Raw genomic sequence first — 17,093 nt, 5'->3', positions numbered from 1 at the left:
AGAACCTTGCAACCAACGCGATAAAGGGGTTGTCAATCCCTTCACGGCCACTTGCAAAAGTGAGATCTGATAGAGATAATAAGATAAATATTTTTGGTATTTTTATGATATAGATTGAAAGTAAAGATTGCAAAGTAAAAATAGATTGGAAACTTATATGATGGAAAATAGACCCGGGGGCCATAGGTTTCACTAGTGGCTTCTCTCAAGATAGCATAAGTATTACGGTGGGTGAACAAAGTATTGTCGAGCAATTGATAAAAAAGTGCATAATTATGAGAATATCTAGGCATGATCATGTATATAGGCATCACGTCCGTGACAAGTACACCGAAACGATTCTGCATCTACTACTATTACTCCAAACATCGACCGTTATCCAACATGCATCTAGAGTATTAAGTTCATAAGAACGGAGTAACGCATTAGGCAAGATGACATGATGTAGAGGGATAAACTCAAGCAATATGATATAAATCCCATCTTTTTATCCTCGATAGCAACAATACAATACATGCCTTGCTGCCCCTACAATACATGCCTTGCTGCCCCTGCTATCATTGGGAAAGGACACCGCAAGATTGAACCCAAAGCTAAGCACTTCTCCCATTGCAAGAAAGATCAATCGAGTAGGCCAAACCAAACTGATAATTCGAAGAGACTTGCAAAGATAACCAATTAAGAGGAGATTCAAATATTGTTCATAGATAATCTGGATCATAAACCCACAATTCATCGGATCTCAACAAACACACCGCAAAAAGAATTACATCGAATAGATCTCCAAGAGAATCGAGGAGAACTTTGTATTGAGATCCAAAGAGAGAGAAGAAGCCATCTAGCTAATAACTATGGACCCGAAGGTCTGTGGTAAACTACTCACACATCATCGGAGAGGCTATGGTGTTGATGTAGAAGCCCTCCGTGATCGATTCCCCCTCTGGCGGAGCGCTGGAAAAGGCCCCAAGATGGGATCTCACGGGTACAGAAGGTTGCGGCGGTGGAAATAGGGTTTCGTGGTGCTCCTGGATGTTTTCGGGGTACATGGGTATATATAGGAGGAAGAACTAGGTCGGTGGAGCTGTGAGGGGCCCACGAGGGTGGGGGCGCGCCCAGGGGGGCAGGCGCGCCTCCCTGCCTCGTGGCCTCCTTGCTTCTTTCTTGAAGTCCACTCCAAGTCCTCTGGATCACGTTTGTTCCAAAAATAACTCTCCCGAAGGTTTCATTCCATTTGGACTCCATTGGATATTCCTTTTCTGCGGAACACTGAAATAGGCAAAAAAACAGCAATTTGCACCGGGCCTTCGGTTAATAGGTTAGTCCCAAAAATAATATAAAAGTGCTTAGTAAAGCCCATTAAACATCCAAAACAGATAATATAATAGCATGGAACAATCAAAAATTATGGATACATTGGAGACGTATCACAGTCCCACCGAGTTTTCCTGACCAACACTCTGTTTGCCTATTACAGAAATCAGTCCTACCGAGTTTATGTGATCGGTCTCACCGAGATTACGTTATGCCCTAACCCTAATGAAATCGGTCCCACCGAGTTGACATGTCGGTCCCACCGAAAAACCTAACGTTCACATTTTGAACTAAATCCGTCTGACCGAGTTTGATGATTCGGTCCCACCGAGCTTGGTGAATTGTGTGTAACGGTTAGATTTTGTGTGGAGGCTATTTATACCCCTCCACCCACTCTTCATTCGGAGAGAGAGCCATAAGAACGTGCCTACACTTCCAGCATTCATTTTCTGCGAGAGAACCACCTACTCATGTGTTGAGACCAAGATATTCCAATCCAACCACAAGAATCTTGATCTCTAGCCTTCCCCAAGTTGCTTTCCACTTAAATCATCTTTCCACCAAATCCAAATCTGTGAGAGAGAGTTGAGTGTTGGGGAGACTATCATTTGAAGCACAAGAGCAAGGAGTTCATCATCAACACACCATTTATTACCTTTTGGAGAGTGGTGTCTCCTAGATTGGTTAGGTGTCACTTGAGAGCCTCCGTCAAGATTGTGGAGTTGAACCAAGGAGTTTGTACGGGCAAGGAGATCGCCTACTTCGTGAAGATCTACCATAGTGAGGCAAGTCCTTGTTGGGCGACGGCCATGGTGGGATAGCCAAGGTTGCTTCTTCGTGGACCCTTCGTGCGTGGAGCCCTCCGTGGACTCGCGCAGCCGTTACCCTTCGTGGGTTGAAGTCTCCATCAACGTGGATGTACGATAGCGCCACCTATCGGAACCACGCCAAAAATCTCCGTGTCTACATTGCGTTTGCTCCCTCCAAACTCCTCCCTTTACCTTCATATGCAATGTTTTACATTCCGCTACTATACTCTCAGACTTGCATGTGTAGGTTGATTGCTTGACTTGTGCTAAGTTGCTAACTTTGCCAAGACTTAAAATTAGGAAAATGATAGATTTTTTATTTGGTCAAGTAGTCTAATCATCCCCCTCTAGACATACTTTCGATCCTACAAATACTCGTGGTGACAATGGGGTATCGTATTGGTTCACTTGATATATGTTTTGGCACTCAACTTGCGGATTCCCGAGGTGACATTGGGATAATCTATGCATAGGGGTTGATGCACGTTCTTGTATTTGTTTCTCCGGTAGAAATCTTGGGGCACTCTTTGAGGTTCTTTGTGTTGGATTCAGTATTATGAATCTGAAATTATTTGGTGTTATTTTAGTATGAACTCTTGGATAGGTCGATCGGAAAGAATAGCTTCGAGGTGGTTTCCTACCCTACAAACAATTTCTTCTTATGTTCTCCGCTAGGTAGGAACTTTGTAGTGATTATTCATCGCACTTTGAGGGATGGTTATATGATCCAATTATATTAACATTGTTGAGAGATTGCACTAGCGAAAGTACGGACCCTAGGCCTCATTTTCAAGCATTGCAATACCATTTGTGCTCACTTTTATTACTTGCTACCTTGCTGTTTTTTATTGTTCCTATTACAAAAATCAATATCTACCATCCATATTACACTTGTATCACCATCTCTTCACCGAACTAGTGCACCTATACAAATTACCATTGTATTTGGTGTGTTGGGGACACAAGAGACTTTTTATTATTTGGTTGTAGGGTTGTTTAAGAGAGACCATCTTCATCCTACACCTCCCACGGATTGATAAACCTTAGGTCATCCACTTGAGGGAAAATTGCTACTGTCCTACAAAACTTTGCGCTTGGAGGCCCAACACGAGTCTACAAGAATAAAGTTGCATAGTAGACATCAGTCGGCAGCTTTCATTTGAACTGAAGCACGAATCTAGCAGTCGTGCTCTCTTGAAGTACGACATGTACCGCTCATCATACTGCATCTGAACGGCCTTAGTGTGGCCCCTCATCCACAATGGGGTTAGCATCTGCCAAAATATAAACAGAAATAGTTAGTAACTTCATTTCTCACCAATAACTTCTGCAACAACTATATCATAGATATTACCACTCCATTCTCCACAAAACGGGCGCGATGGCCGTTGTCGAAAGCATGGTGTACTTGACACCGATGTTGGGCGCAAGGGGGGGGCACCTAAAACAATTGGAAATGAATCAAGTTCAAATATAAATGATATCATTTCAACCAACATGAATCATATCGTTTTCAAATATAAATGATACCACTTTCGATCAACATGAATCATTTTCAACCAACATGAATCATACCAAGTTCAAATCTAAAGCAGCATACATATGTATATGATTCATTCATTCAACAACATCCATCATATGTAGCCAACTAGTTACAATCCCTCCAACATCCATCATATGGCCATTCATTAAAAAAATTGTGATAAACTAGAGTTCATATGGAAACTACATATAATCTCTCCAGCTAGTTACTAGAGTTCATATTCAACCTCATACATCATATAGAATCAAGCTAAGCAAATCTAGCATCAACCAAAATTAAAATCTAGCAGAAAAATATGGTTCATTTCGACCAAATAATGCATCGAATCGAAAATGTTTTTACTAAAACTAATTGGAGGGATTGAGAGAGCTTACTTTTCTCGTTTAGGAGCCATCTCGATCTGCAAAATGGTGGAGAGACGAAGAAGATCGGAGGGGGAGTGGAGGGATGAGAGAGGAGTTGCTCTCTGTTGCTGGGCGGTGTGGCTCAAGGGAGAAGATGGGGGCTGGGGTTCGTGGGCAGGCCCCGTGGTTTATAACTGTTCAACATCTACCGCCAGGGTCTTCGACGGTAGGGTTTCATAGCCTACCGCCTGTGTACCTGGCGGTAGGGTGGATGGCAGGAGACAACTGTCATTTACTCGGACTGATGTGGATGAGTGAGCTACCTCCTAGGCTTTTGGTGGTAGCCTTTAGAACCCTACCGTCATGGACCCTCGCAGTAGGAAATATGGTCAAATCTTGAAATACTTTTGAACCGGGGTCAGATCATGTTAATTTTTTTTTGGAAAAAGGTCAAAACACAAAGGGGTTGTTTGGTTCGTGACTAAGATTGCCAAAGTTTGTCACACTTAAGATTAGGCAAGTTTGACCAACTTAGTTGAGTGTGTGGTTAAAACCACACCTTAGGCAAGCCACAGTAGGGCCCCGCTTGACATATACACACACAAAATGTGACAAGATTCCCTTAGGCTTGCCAACTTGTTGCTCTCATTTTATTGAACTAACCTCAGACAAGTTTGACAAAAATGTGTGGCGAAGTGTAGCAATGCAAGACCTAGAACCAAACAGCTCAAAAAATGGCCACCTATGCCGCTTGGCGCTAAATTTCGTGTTTTGACCCTTTTCCAAAACTTGATCAAGATCTGACCCTTCCTTGCAATAATTTCGGGATCTGACCATTTTCTTACCGTCAGGTGCCATGGCGATAAGGTATAACAGCCTACCGCCAACGTCCCTGGCGGTAGGGTTGCATACCCTACCGGAGAATTTTCCTAAGTATGGAACACAGTGCATGCTCTCACCTACCGCTGTGCACCTTGGCGGTAGGGTTGTACAGGTTACCGCCAATCTGCTTGGAGGTAGGGTTGTTTCCTACCACCAAGGTCCCTGCCAGTAGAAAATGGTCAGATCTCAAAAAATTTACAAATCAGGGCCAGATCTCGATTAAGTTTTAAAAAATGGTCAAAACACGAAATTTAGCCGCCGCTTGCTCATTCATATGCGTCCAACTGCTGCTCAATCTGATGCCCTCTAGGCCTCTACGCCGGCCTGGGAAAAAATACTACTCCCTCCGTAAATTAATATAAGAGCGTTTAGATCACTAAAATAGTGATGTAAACACTCTTATATTAGTTTACAGAGGGAGTAGTACTGTAGCAGCAAAGGCAAAGGCCGGCCCCACGCTGTGACGTGCGTACGTATCTCCGCGGTCAGTACCACAAGGATAGCGTGGGTTGTACGTGGGTGTCGCCGATAGAGCGCTGGTCACCACTCGCGTTCACCCCTGTTTCCTACCCTAGCCGCCGCCACCAGGCGACTAGGGCGAGGCACTCTTTTCCTCCGATCTCCACCGGCCGGTGCGCTGGCCCCCTCTCCCTTCGGCTGCTGCTCCGGCGGCAGGAGGAAGGGGGGACCCCGTTCCTCCGCTCTGTAGTTAGGTTTTGGATTTGTAGGTCGTGGTGCGTCGTTGGGGTGGTGGGCGCGGCACCCGGACGAATAAATATGCCTCAACCCCACTCCCACACCGGCGTTGTCCTTCATGGCGGCGTCTCGGAGTTGATGGCATCAGGTCTCTGTCGATCCCTCAGATCGACAGCGTTAGGGTTCATGGATGGTGTTGACGAGGCGGCGGCGGCGACTCCATCAGGTGTGTCTCTCCTTCTGCTCTGTCCCCGTTGCTGTGGCGTTGTCTCCGACGTCATGGTGGAGCAGGGAGGTTTTGTCGTTCAGGAGTACGCGCAGGCGGTTGTCTACGCAAGTGACAGCTGGAAGATGGAGTATCTTGTGTTGGGTCTGTGGTCGAAGGCAAGCAGTTCTGGTTTCCTTCTCCGACGTCGTCGTCATGCAAGGGTGTCAGTTCTGAAGTTCGATGGCGTGTCTGGGTACATGTTGCCCCAGTCTGATTCTTTCAATGGCTATGGTTTTGCTTTTGGCAAACTACTTTGGAAGTCCGTAAAGCTGCTGATCAGCGATGGAGCCGCGTCGAGCTTGGGCGAAGAGGTGATCTGTCTTTTTACCCTTTGGTGGCCGCTTCGGTGGCGTCGAAGGAAAGGGACATGCGCTGGTATTTTGCATAGGATTTTCCTATCTTTTCAGTCATGTATGGTCGGTGCTTACGTGCCTTGTAACTTGATCTTTATTCTATATAAATGAGATACGTATTACCATGCAAAAAAAAACACTCGCGTTCACGGGACGAAGGCCCAGAAAACTGTGGGATAAAGAAACCGTTGGTCACCACTTGCGGGGAGCTCCTTAAGGCGCCGGCTAGGAGATCCAGCGCCCACGCGACCAGAAAGTTGGGCCGGCCCACGAAACGCGTCGGCCACTGAACTCGCGCGGAAAAATCCCAAAAAAGATTTCTGCTACAGGTTTCAAATTCAGAACGTTCGTTCCATGTCGGAACTCTCTAACCACTGGAGCGATCTGTAGCAGCCTGAAATATGTAATAACACTGTCGAAGCGCTATTTGTTGCACATAATCATGTACTGTATCGCTTAAATTTTTTCGAAAAAATTTATGATAAGAAAAAGTTCATTGATTTTGAAAAAAGTTCATCATTTTTGAAGAAAAGTTCATCAATTTGAAAAAAGTTCCTCAAATTTAAAAAAAGTTCATTGATATTGAAAAAAGTTCAGAAAATGAAAAAAAGTGTTCATGGATTATAAAAAGAAATCTACAAATTACAAAAAAGTTCATCAATTTGAAAATAAGTTCATCTAATTTAGAAAAGTTTGTTGAATTTGAAAAAAAAAGTTCATCAAATATGAAAAACGTTCATCGAATTTGAAAAAAGTTCATCAAATCTGGAAAAAGTTCATTGAAACTGAAAATAGTTCAGCAAATTTGAAAAAATTGTTCATCGAATATGAAAAAAGTTCATCCAATTTGAAAAAAGTTCATCAAATTTGGAAAAAGTTCATCGAAACTAAAATAAGTTCAGTGAATTTGAAAAAAGTTAATTGATTTGAAGAAAAGTTTACGAATTATAAAAAAATCATTGAGCCAGGAAGAAGAAAAAGAGAAAAAAGGAAAAAAAGGAAAAAGGAAAGTTAAACTAAGAAAAGAGGTACGAGGATGTCATTCATCACAATGGGCACGGTGGCACGATGGTTAATGCTGGTTAGTTGCTGTCTGGAATACAGAAAGAAAACAGGATGAAATGGGCCGGCCCAGCTTGGTTGGCTGCAGGCGCCCGTTTGCAAAATACACATAAACGGGCGCCTACAGCGTTAAATAGGATTTGCCCCACTTGCGTTCACGGGACGAAGGCCCAGAAAACCGAGGGAAAAAAACCGTTGGTCACCACTCGTGTTCACGGGACGAAGGCCCAGAAAACCGAGGAAAAAAACCGTTCGAGTGCGGGAAGCGCCTAGGTGATACACGACAGTGTTTTTTTTTTTTTGAGGATATACACAACGGTGCTGAGACGTGCCACGTGACGCACTGGGGCACTCCCGCTCAGGGTCGGCTGGGACACCCTTCTTCTTCTTTAGCAAGAAAGAAGAAAGCACCTGCAGATTCACAGAAGTGGAACAGGATTTGGAACTTAAACCTCCCTCCAAAAATCTGTATGTTTTTTTGAAGACTTGCGTATAATAGCTTGCCTGTGAGGATGAATATTAAACGCAAGCATGTTGAGCTGGATACTAGGTGCCCGATGTGCATGCGTCTTGACGAGGATGGCGGACATCTCTTCCTTAAATGCAAACAAGTAAAACAAGTCTGGAGAGCATTACTGATAGAGGACATCAGGTTGAACCTCCTCCAGTCAAATAATCCCATGGCAATGTTTGACCAATTGTGGGCTCTAGATAGTGAACGACGTGAGCTAGCGCTCATCATGTTGTGGGAGTGGTGGAATGTTTGAAATAAAACTAATGCAGGGGAAAGGACTCGTACATGCGAGGAAATCTGTTTTACTGTTAGGAAGCTTGTGACTGAACTTGCAGCACTAGGAAGCAAGGCTGGGGTGCAGGTTGTAACACCAGACCCTGCATCTTGGAGCAGACCAGAGGAGGGATTCATTAAAATCAATTTTGATGAAGCTTTTCACGTGGCTTTGGGGCAAGGGGCTTGGGGCTGTGTTGCCCGTTCAGACCAAGGTGAGGTTATCTCTGCTTGTGCTGGAAAACTCGAGTTCCTTGCCTCACCACTTCAGGCAGAAGCTACTGCTTGCATCAAGGTCATTGAAGCTGCTAGCGAACTGGGTATCCATCGGGTTATTTTTGAGTCAGATTCGCTGCAGCTGGTTAATGCTCTGAAGACGGGCGAGTATGACAAGTCCTCCATCGGAGTCCTGCTACGAGAAGCTCGAAGCATCTGCTTTGCGTCGTTCGACGCCTTTGATTTCACTTTTTGTAAGCGTTCCTGTAATAGGGTTGCCCATAGCTTGGCTGCTTTCGGGTTCAGGGCGGGCGTGTCTAACTTCTGGTGGATGGAGCAGGTCCCGAACTGTGTTATTGACTTGGTTGCCAGCGACAACGCTGCGCGTGGTGAAGCCGGAGCCGCAGGTGCTAGTGCCGCCCGTCTTCGACTTCCCTCCCTTGGCCGCCCGCACCAGGTCGCCGTCCGTCGACTCCTATCTTTTTTGCAAATTCTTTCTTTTGATTATCAATTAGGACTACTTCCCTCTCTTAATTCCTATATTGTCCCCCCCCCCCACCCACACACACAAATTTGCATCTTTCTGGCGATTTCGTAGCGCAAATCGCAGGGAAATTTGGTATTTAATGAACTAGGGTTTGGGGGGATCTGCTAGAGTTACTCTAGATCTGCTAGAGTTACTCTAAGCTACACAAACTATGGGCTGGAGAGAAGGTAGATAGAAGCTAAGTTTTCGCATCATCATTATTGGTTGAGTTTAGCCGGCGATTAACAGTTTAGCACCAGTTTAGCTGAAAATTGAAATTTGGAAGACACCGAATTAACAGCCAACGGCAGCTTCCTTCTCGCGCTTGGCCCATCTGAGCCGTTCACATCTCCTGTTTCGCTGTGGACCATCCGATGCCACTTAACAATTCACTTCGTTTTAACTGAAGAAAACAGCAACTGCTGACTGACGAACTGAAAGAAGTGACATCCTGACAATCTGCACTACTATCAAGTATCAACACTACTATCACTACTACTCCCTCTGTTCCCTGATATAAGACCCTTTTAGCTATTTCAGTATTGACTACATACATACTAAAATGAGTGAACATACATATTAAAATGTGTCTAAATACATACGAATCAAGAAAAAGCTAAAATGTCTTATATTAGAGAATGGAGGGAGTATATGTATAGCTCTAGATTGCTCTTTGATTGTTGTATGTGCGCTCAAGTACATAATCAATCATGCAGGATGCTGGTGCCGGCATATGAGCTCATGTTCGGGAAGCTCGCGCGACACAGCCTCTTTGATGACTACCTCCATTCTGGGGGCGTGGATGCGCAGATTGTGTTGAAGCAGCTGGGAGGTTCTCATGCTGATCTCACTGCCACCGTATCCATCAAGCAAATATATTTCATTGCTGCTTTTTCTTGTAATTAGTATGGTTCTGTCCCATTCATGACTACAAGTTGTGTTTCAGTAGTATATATAATTGCTGTTGAAGCTTGGTATAAAATGAGTTCTTAAATTATCTATACCCTATTTGTTTTCTCTACGTAGCTGCTCAGTTTCAGGACTCTTGTCTCTTTTCCTGAGTTATTGCAAGAAAAGTTGTTTTCCCTAACTTTAATTCACTAGATGTCTACAAATGGGGGGGAAGCTCACTTTCGATGGCAGAGGTGCTTATTGCATACAGTTTACCGTAGCTATATTTTCCAGTTTTTAATGCATACTTGTTATGATGAACACCAAATGGCTTGAAATATTTTTTTTGTAGGGATTTGAAAGATCCCAATACATTTGTAGACTTTCTTGTGTCAACTTCAAAGCCGTAAGTTATCTCTTGTTTGTCATGAACAGTTCTAATTCTGTTATGCAAGGTGCAGAAATTATACCGATTTGGCTTATAACTTGTATTTTCCAGCACAATGCGGCTGTCTTCAAGCATTTACTATCCGAAGTATCGTATTGGCGCCTTTGGGACATTCCCTTTGAATATGGCAAACAGGTAGGTTGTGTATCTTATATCTTGACTGTGGTTGTCGATCATCTATTTAGTTGTACATAGCTTTCTACTAACATCTTGATGAGACATTTCCATGACGACCAGGTACAAGATGTTCTTGTTCTTGATTTGTAAATACGATTAGTAACATGGAGAAGTGTATTCTTCTGTTTTGCAGGGCATGCCCAGAAGATTATGGTGTCATGGGTTTAAGATATGGTTCAGAGAATCTATCAATTGGGGCCTCCTTCGTCCCATTTCCTTGTATGCCAATTACTTATAGTTCTACTTGGAGTATTGAATTATGATTGCAGAGTAAAAATGTTATGTACCATGTATTAATACTCTTATCAATTTTAAATATATTTACTTGTGTTATTCTCTAATAAAATAATACTTAAATTCAGTTATGTCATGGTATGCTGATATGACTTTTGTTTGTAGCGCCTGGTGAGGTACCCTATGGTGCATGGTTGGTTGGGAGAAAAGGGAATTTAAGTGCAGGCGTACAATACAAACCAATAGGTTTGTGTTACTAAACGTTCACTGATTATCAGAGCGATATATTCTACACCGCAGATTTTGAGGCTTTTGCATATTCTTTTTTATTTAAATATTTGATACTCTTCTGTGTCCACATGGAAAATGCTCCTTTGCTTTTTGAGGCTTTCTGTTTACAATGTTAATACTTCATTTAGAATTTACCATAAAAAATTCTTGATTTAGGAAGGACCATAAATAAGGTGCATACAATACATAACTGTACACGGGTGTTTTTGGACAACTATTTTTAGTTACAAAAGGTCTATAAACCAAAAATTCATGTTGTCCTGTTAAAACTAAAAGTGGAACACTAACATGCTGTTCTTAATTTATTCTGAAGCTAAGTGCAATTAAACACCATGATATCATCATTTGGTTTTTCTCTACTGTGGATTTCTATGTAGGATATTACTAGACCCTACCGTGTATTTTATACCTAAGGGATCTTTATAAATAAACAAGCAACTTGTCAAGTTCATGTGTGCACACGTTTGTGGACTTAAAGACCTTTTCTTTTTACAAATTACAGAGATTTCCGTGCTATGCATTTACTAGTTACAATTCTAGGTTATTGTAATTTGCACTGTATCAACTCTAAATGTTCTGCTGACATGTCATATGTTTATTATTACAAGCATTTTCTCTTTGGAGTCCTGTGCCGTTTCTTACATAAAGATAGTCGGGATATAGATGTTCACTGTATTTACACTTTCCAGCATTTTATTTTGTGTCACCAAACGCAAGCATTTTGATTTCTTCTGTGTACAAAAAAATATACTCCAACAGGTGGAAGCAAGCATCCTATGCCTTTTACAGACTTGAAGAACTGGAATTGTGCAATCGGTTATGGTGTAGGCTCAAGTAGCCCACTCAGCCCTTCATTTAATTTTGCACTAGAGCTTGTTAGAAGTTCGCAGGTTTGTTATATTTATTCCTTATTAGTTGACATGAAGGCTTCATATTGTGTGTTAGCTGGCAATAGCTTTAGGTATTTTTCACAAGATTAAAAACAGAGTGCCAGGCATGATGTGTATTGGTTTGTTAGGTTGCAATGGCTTATGCATTCTGACAGGATTATAAACAGACTGCCGGCCATCATGTGTATTTGATGCATATAATTAAGATGCTCCTATTTTGTAAAATTTAATACTGCTGTTGTGAACATGATTATTCTTTGGAAGAATTATTTAACTATACCATTCTCTGTTTATAATTTCAATAAATTATTACTTCTACGGTATGCATGTGTTTGTAAAATGAGCACTGCTATATGCACGACACTATGCACACGATTTACAGACGACAATCCAATCAGTCAGTTGATGCATGGCAACAGACGGCAGCACACCCACAGATGGGCGATCGTGCAATGGTCGTGCATAGAGTTTGTCGTGTGCAGAGCAGTTCCATTGTAAAATTCCTGGATTTTGACTTACAAATAAAGAATCCAGTGATCTTATGTATGTTTCCTTTGATAGACTATTTTAAGAAGTGGCCCTCAGCTACTAAAGGAGAACCTTGATATATAAATATAGTTTTTCCTTCATCAAATCTCATACACATCAAAAGTTACATTTATTTATTCTCGCTTAATGGCATTTCCTTTTCCTTGGTGTGCAGCTGGTTGCGTCGTTCTATCAACACCATATTTCTGCAAAGGCAAGTGCAATTGCATTTCATTTCTTGATAACTAGAGTTGCTTCCTGCAACTACAATTGGGATTTAAAAGATATCTCCTTTATCCTACTTAGCAATTTACTCTAGCAGTTCCATAAGAAAAATACTCTGCCAGCCCTCGAGGATTGGGTTATTTGTCCTGTTGCCATCTTTTCCTAGGTGAATAACAAGTTATATAACGTGCATATTATTTTGAATATCATTGTTCTAATCCTTTTAGCTAGTTGCATATGTAGGCAAGACCATTGCCATGTAATGGTTGTCCTATATTTCATCTTTTAAGGAAACATTTTCTTGAAAGGTTTTAGGAAAACATTTGATAGACTTCAGTATGTATTTAATTTGGGGATATATTACAGTTCATTTCTTTGAATACTAATGTTTAACGCATGCATTAAAATTTGATTATGAGCATTTAAAAGAAATATCATATTGTTTGGAATTCTAGCAGAATAAAATCCAGTTTGGGATTAGTGTCCAGAATTACGAACTTAGGAGAAATCATAACCACCCAGTGAATAACAGGATCGACACTTAGGTGAAACAATTTAGTTTGTGTCTTTCGTGAGTTGAAATAAGAAGTTATTATTATATTTAAATATTTCATCTTAACCAAGAGTCTGCATACTATATCAGGTACTAAATTATCGGGGTGGAGATGAAACTTTGAACTACATTGATCTTGGACTTGAGCTAGCCACAAGGTATACCTTAAACAAATACATATTTGTTAGTTTTGCGACTGATTCAGTTTACTACAGTGTAACACTCCAGATGTAACTTTCCCAATTTGTACTCCAACTCTTGCCGTTTCCGGCGTTAAGTTATTTTATTTTTTCGGGTTTGGGTCTTTGTCTCCGTGTGTTGTTATCGTTGTCATGCATTTCATATCATGTTATCATGTGCATTGCATTTGCATACGTGTTTATCTCATGCATTCGAGCTTTTTCCCCGTTGTCCGTTTTGCATTTCGGCGCTTCGTTCTCCTTCGGTGGTCATTTCTAACTTTCTTTCGTGTGTGGAGATTAAACATTTCCGGATTGGACCGAGACTTGCCATGCGGCCTTGGTTTACTACCGGTAGACCGCCTATCAAGTTTCGTATTATTTGGACTTCGTTTGATACTCCAACGGTTAACCGAGGGACCGAGAAGGCCTCGTGTGTGTTGCAGCCCAACACCCCTCCAATTTGGCCCAAAACCCACCTAAACCTGCTCCATCATCTAGATTGTTCGATCACAATCGCGTGGCCGAAAACCGTACCTCATTTGGACTCTTCTAGCTCCCTCTATGCCTATAAATAGGTCCTCCTCGAAAATCTCGGATCCCCTCCTCGAAACCCTAGTCGTCTTCCACCTCTCGCTGTCGGACACGTCCGATTCGGGCCGAACGTGTCCGACTTGTCCCGCCGCCGCCACGTGTCACCGCCCCGTTGGCGCGCCCGCCATCCCCGCCGCCAGGCCCGCCGAGGCCCGAGGCCGGCCCCCGCGGCCCGTCTCCGCGCCGCCACTCCCCGCGCCCGACCCCGCCGCCTTGAGGCGCCGCACCGCCGCTCGTCGCCCGGCCGGCCGCCGCCCGCCTCCTCGCCGCCGACCGCCGCCTCCGTCTCCGGGTCTCCGCCCGCCGCGCCCGGAGTCCCCAGCCTTCGCCGCCGCGCCGCCCCGGTCCGGATCCGGTGGATCCCGCCCGATCCGGCCACCTCCGTCCACTCCGGCGGGCTCCGGGTCAGCTCCGGCGAGATCCCGGCGAACCTCGGATTCCGCACCCGGCGAAACCCTAGATCTGTCCCGGAGAGGTCTAATTTTCTTCTAAGTCCTTGAAATCTCAGATCCATGTGGTCCTATTCTTCGTGACGTAACTATGCATCCGTAGCTCCGATTTGGACATATAGCATATCAAAATGTTCATCTCAGAGAGTACATCATTTCATTCCATTGCATCATTTTCATTTGAGTTCATCTTGATGCCCGAAATGCCGTTAGAAGGGGGCTACTTGAGATAATTGTTAGATCTGCTACTCCATTTAGACATTTGTCATTTTTGTCATGATTATTGTGTGCATGATATGCCCTGATGCTCTACATATGTTTTGTTAAGGGTTTTGCCATCTCTCTAGAGGTGCAACCCATGTATTTTTGTGATGTGTGTCGTGACTAGTGCAAACTTGCCAAGTGAGGCACTTGGAAATTCTGTTTTCAGGGACTTAGCATTTCCACTAAGTCCTTGAGCTGTTTATCTCATGTTGTCTTATGTTCATGTTGTTTCCGAGTGATATGTGCCTCTTTTGAGGATGATCAGTAAGGATGTTTTACTAATCTTGTAGTGCTTTATCCATCCATGTCTTTGTTTGCAATTATGGAGCACCCTAGCTTGAGTCAATCGAGCTCTATTTTTGCTACTCTGTGAATCTGGGCAGATTGTCAACTTGTTTGCAATTTTGCCGATGTTGTTGTAATTGATCCGTGCATGCTATGCTATTGTTCTTGCCATGTCTAGCTTGCATTTTGTGTGTTTTTGGTAGATGTATGCTTAGCTTATCATGACTTGCACCGTAGTGAGTGCATCGAGCTCGTAAACATGCCTACTTGAGTTATGTTTCAGCATGTGTCAGTTTTCACTAAGTTTAAAAACTGATTATGCTTTTGCTATGTTCACATGTTTGCAAATGTGTTTTCTGATCCTTTTTGGCTCAAGGTCACTAAGGGACTTTTGTTAAGCTTTTTGAGTAGCTTCTTGCCGTGTCTTACTTTGCCATGTTCAGGTCCTGTAGCATGTTGTTTTGTTGCTCCGAAGAGTGCTACCTGATCTGAAATTTCAGACAAGTGTTAATTTCACTTAGTCTGAGATCTCTTTACCATATGCATTTTTGCCATGCTTGTTTGAACCTGTTATTGGATGAATTGGCCGTAGCTCAGTGCTAGACTTTTGTTAAACATCTTGAATGCATCCCTGTCATGTATTTTGTTGTCATGTTTGAGTGCTGTAGCATGTTCATCTCTTTGCATTTAGATGGCTACTTGCTGTAAATCGCAGACCGGTGTCATATTTGAATCGCTTGCCATTTCCAAACCGTAACTCTGATTCCGGCGTTCTTTATATCATTTTCAAGTGATTTCATCTCATCTTTCCAGTGGCACACTTGGATTCCCAAGTTGAGGCCAGGTTCTTGCATTTCCTGTCACATCTTGCATATGCATCCCGCATCGCATCCCGCATAGCATATCATCCTTGCATCTTATTGTTTGAGCTTGCACGTGGTTGATTGTGTCCTTGTTGCTTATTTGTCTTGTTTGGGTAGAGCCGGGAGACGAGTTCGCTAACGAGGAGCCCGTTGAGTTTGCTTTCGAGGATCCAGGCAACTCTGACAGCTTTGCAGGCAAGATGATCATACCCTCGAAATCACTACTATCTTTGCTATGCTAGTTTGCTCGCTCTTTTGCTATGCCAATGCTACGATGCCTACCATCTGCTTTCAAGCCTCCCAAATTGCCATGTCAAACCTCTAACCCACCATGTCCTAGCAAACCATTGATTGGCTATGTTACCGCTTTGCTCAGCCCCTCTTATAGCGTTGCTAGTTGCAGGTGAAGATTGGAGACCGTTCCTTGTTGGAACATTTATTTACTTGTTGGGATATCATTATATTGCCATGTTACCTTAATGCATCTATATACTTGGTAAAGGGTGGAAGGCTCGGCCTCTCGCCTAGTGTTTTGTTCCACTCTTGCCGCCCTAGTTTCCGTCATATCGGTGTTATGTTCCCGGATTTTGCGTTCCTTACGCGGTTGGGTTATAATGGGAACCCCTTGATAGTTCGCCTTGATTAAAGCTTTTCCAGCAATGCCCAACCTTGGTTTTACCATTTTCCACCTAGCCTCTTTTCCCTTGGGTTTCCGGAGCCCGAGGGTCATCTTATTTAAATCCCCCCGGGCCAGTGCTCCTCTGAGTGTTGGTCCGAACTAGAGTCCTGTGCAGCGCCCCCTCGGGGAAACTCGAGGTTTGGTTTTAGTTGTATGGAGAGCTTATCTGAGTGTGTCCTGAGAACGAGATATGTGCAGCTCCTATCGGGATTTGTCGGCACATTCGGGCGGTGTTGCTGGTCTAGTTTTAACCTGTCGAAGTGTCTTGAAGAACCGAGGTACCGAGTCTGATCGGAACGTCTCGGGAGGAGGTCTATTCCTTCGTTGACCGTGAGATCTTGTCATGGGCTAAGTTGGGACTCCCCTGCAGGGATTTGAACTTTCGAAAGCCGTGCCCGCGGTTATGGGCAGATGGGAATTTATTAATGTCCGGTTGTAGATTACTTAAACCTTAACTTAATTAAAATGAATCAACAGTGTGAGTTACCGTGATGACCTCTTCTCGGCGGCGTTCGGGAAGTGGACACGGTGTTGGAGTAATGCTTGCGCAGGTTGTTCTCTAGTTTCTCGCTCGCGCTTTGCCTCCTCTTCTCGCTCTTTTTTGCGAATATGTTAGCCACCTTATATGCTACTCGCTTGCTGCAGCTCCACATATATATTTACCTTGTCTTACCTATAAGCTTAAATAGTCTTGATCGCGAGGGTGCGAGATTGCTGAGTCCCTGTGGCTCACAGATTACTATTAC

General features: G+C 43.3%; 1 protein-coding gene across 1 annotated transcript in view; it reads left to right on the top strand.

The window, feature by feature from the left end:
* Positions 1–1,608: 1,608 nt before the first annotated feature.
* LOC125546547 overlaps positions 1,609–17,093 on the top strand; it is a gene marked incomplete at its 5' end in the record, with an annotated part of 45,565 nt that continues 30,080 nt past the window's right edge. The window contains 10 exons of the mRNA XM_048710772.1: positions 1,609–1,647; positions 8,679–8,728; positions 9,514–9,655; positions 9,902–9,942; positions 10,041–10,094; positions 10,188–10,271; positions 10,447–10,532; positions 10,713–10,793; positions 11,598–11,728; positions 12,432–12,470. Coding sequence (XP_048566729.1) covers positions 1,609–1,647; positions 8,679–8,728; positions 9,514–9,655; positions 9,902–9,942; positions 10,041–10,094; positions 10,188–10,271; positions 10,447–10,532; positions 10,713–10,793; positions 11,598–11,728; positions 12,432–12,470 — 747 coding nt within the window. The remainder of the gene's footprint in view (positions 1,648–8,678; positions 8,729–9,513; positions 9,656–9,901; positions 9,943–10,040; positions 10,095–10,187; positions 10,272–10,446; positions 10,533–10,712; positions 10,794–11,597; positions 11,729–12,431; positions 12,471–17,093) is intronic.

Source organism: Triticum urartu, chromosome 3 (genome assembly GCF_003073215.2).
Source record: "Triticum urartu cultivar G1812 chromosome 3, Tu2.1, whole genome shotgun sequence".
NCBI lineage: Eukaryota > Viridiplantae > Streptophyta > Magnoliopsida > Poales > Poaceae > Triticum > Triticum urartu.
This window is presented reverse-complemented; position numbering and strand designations above follow the sequence as displayed.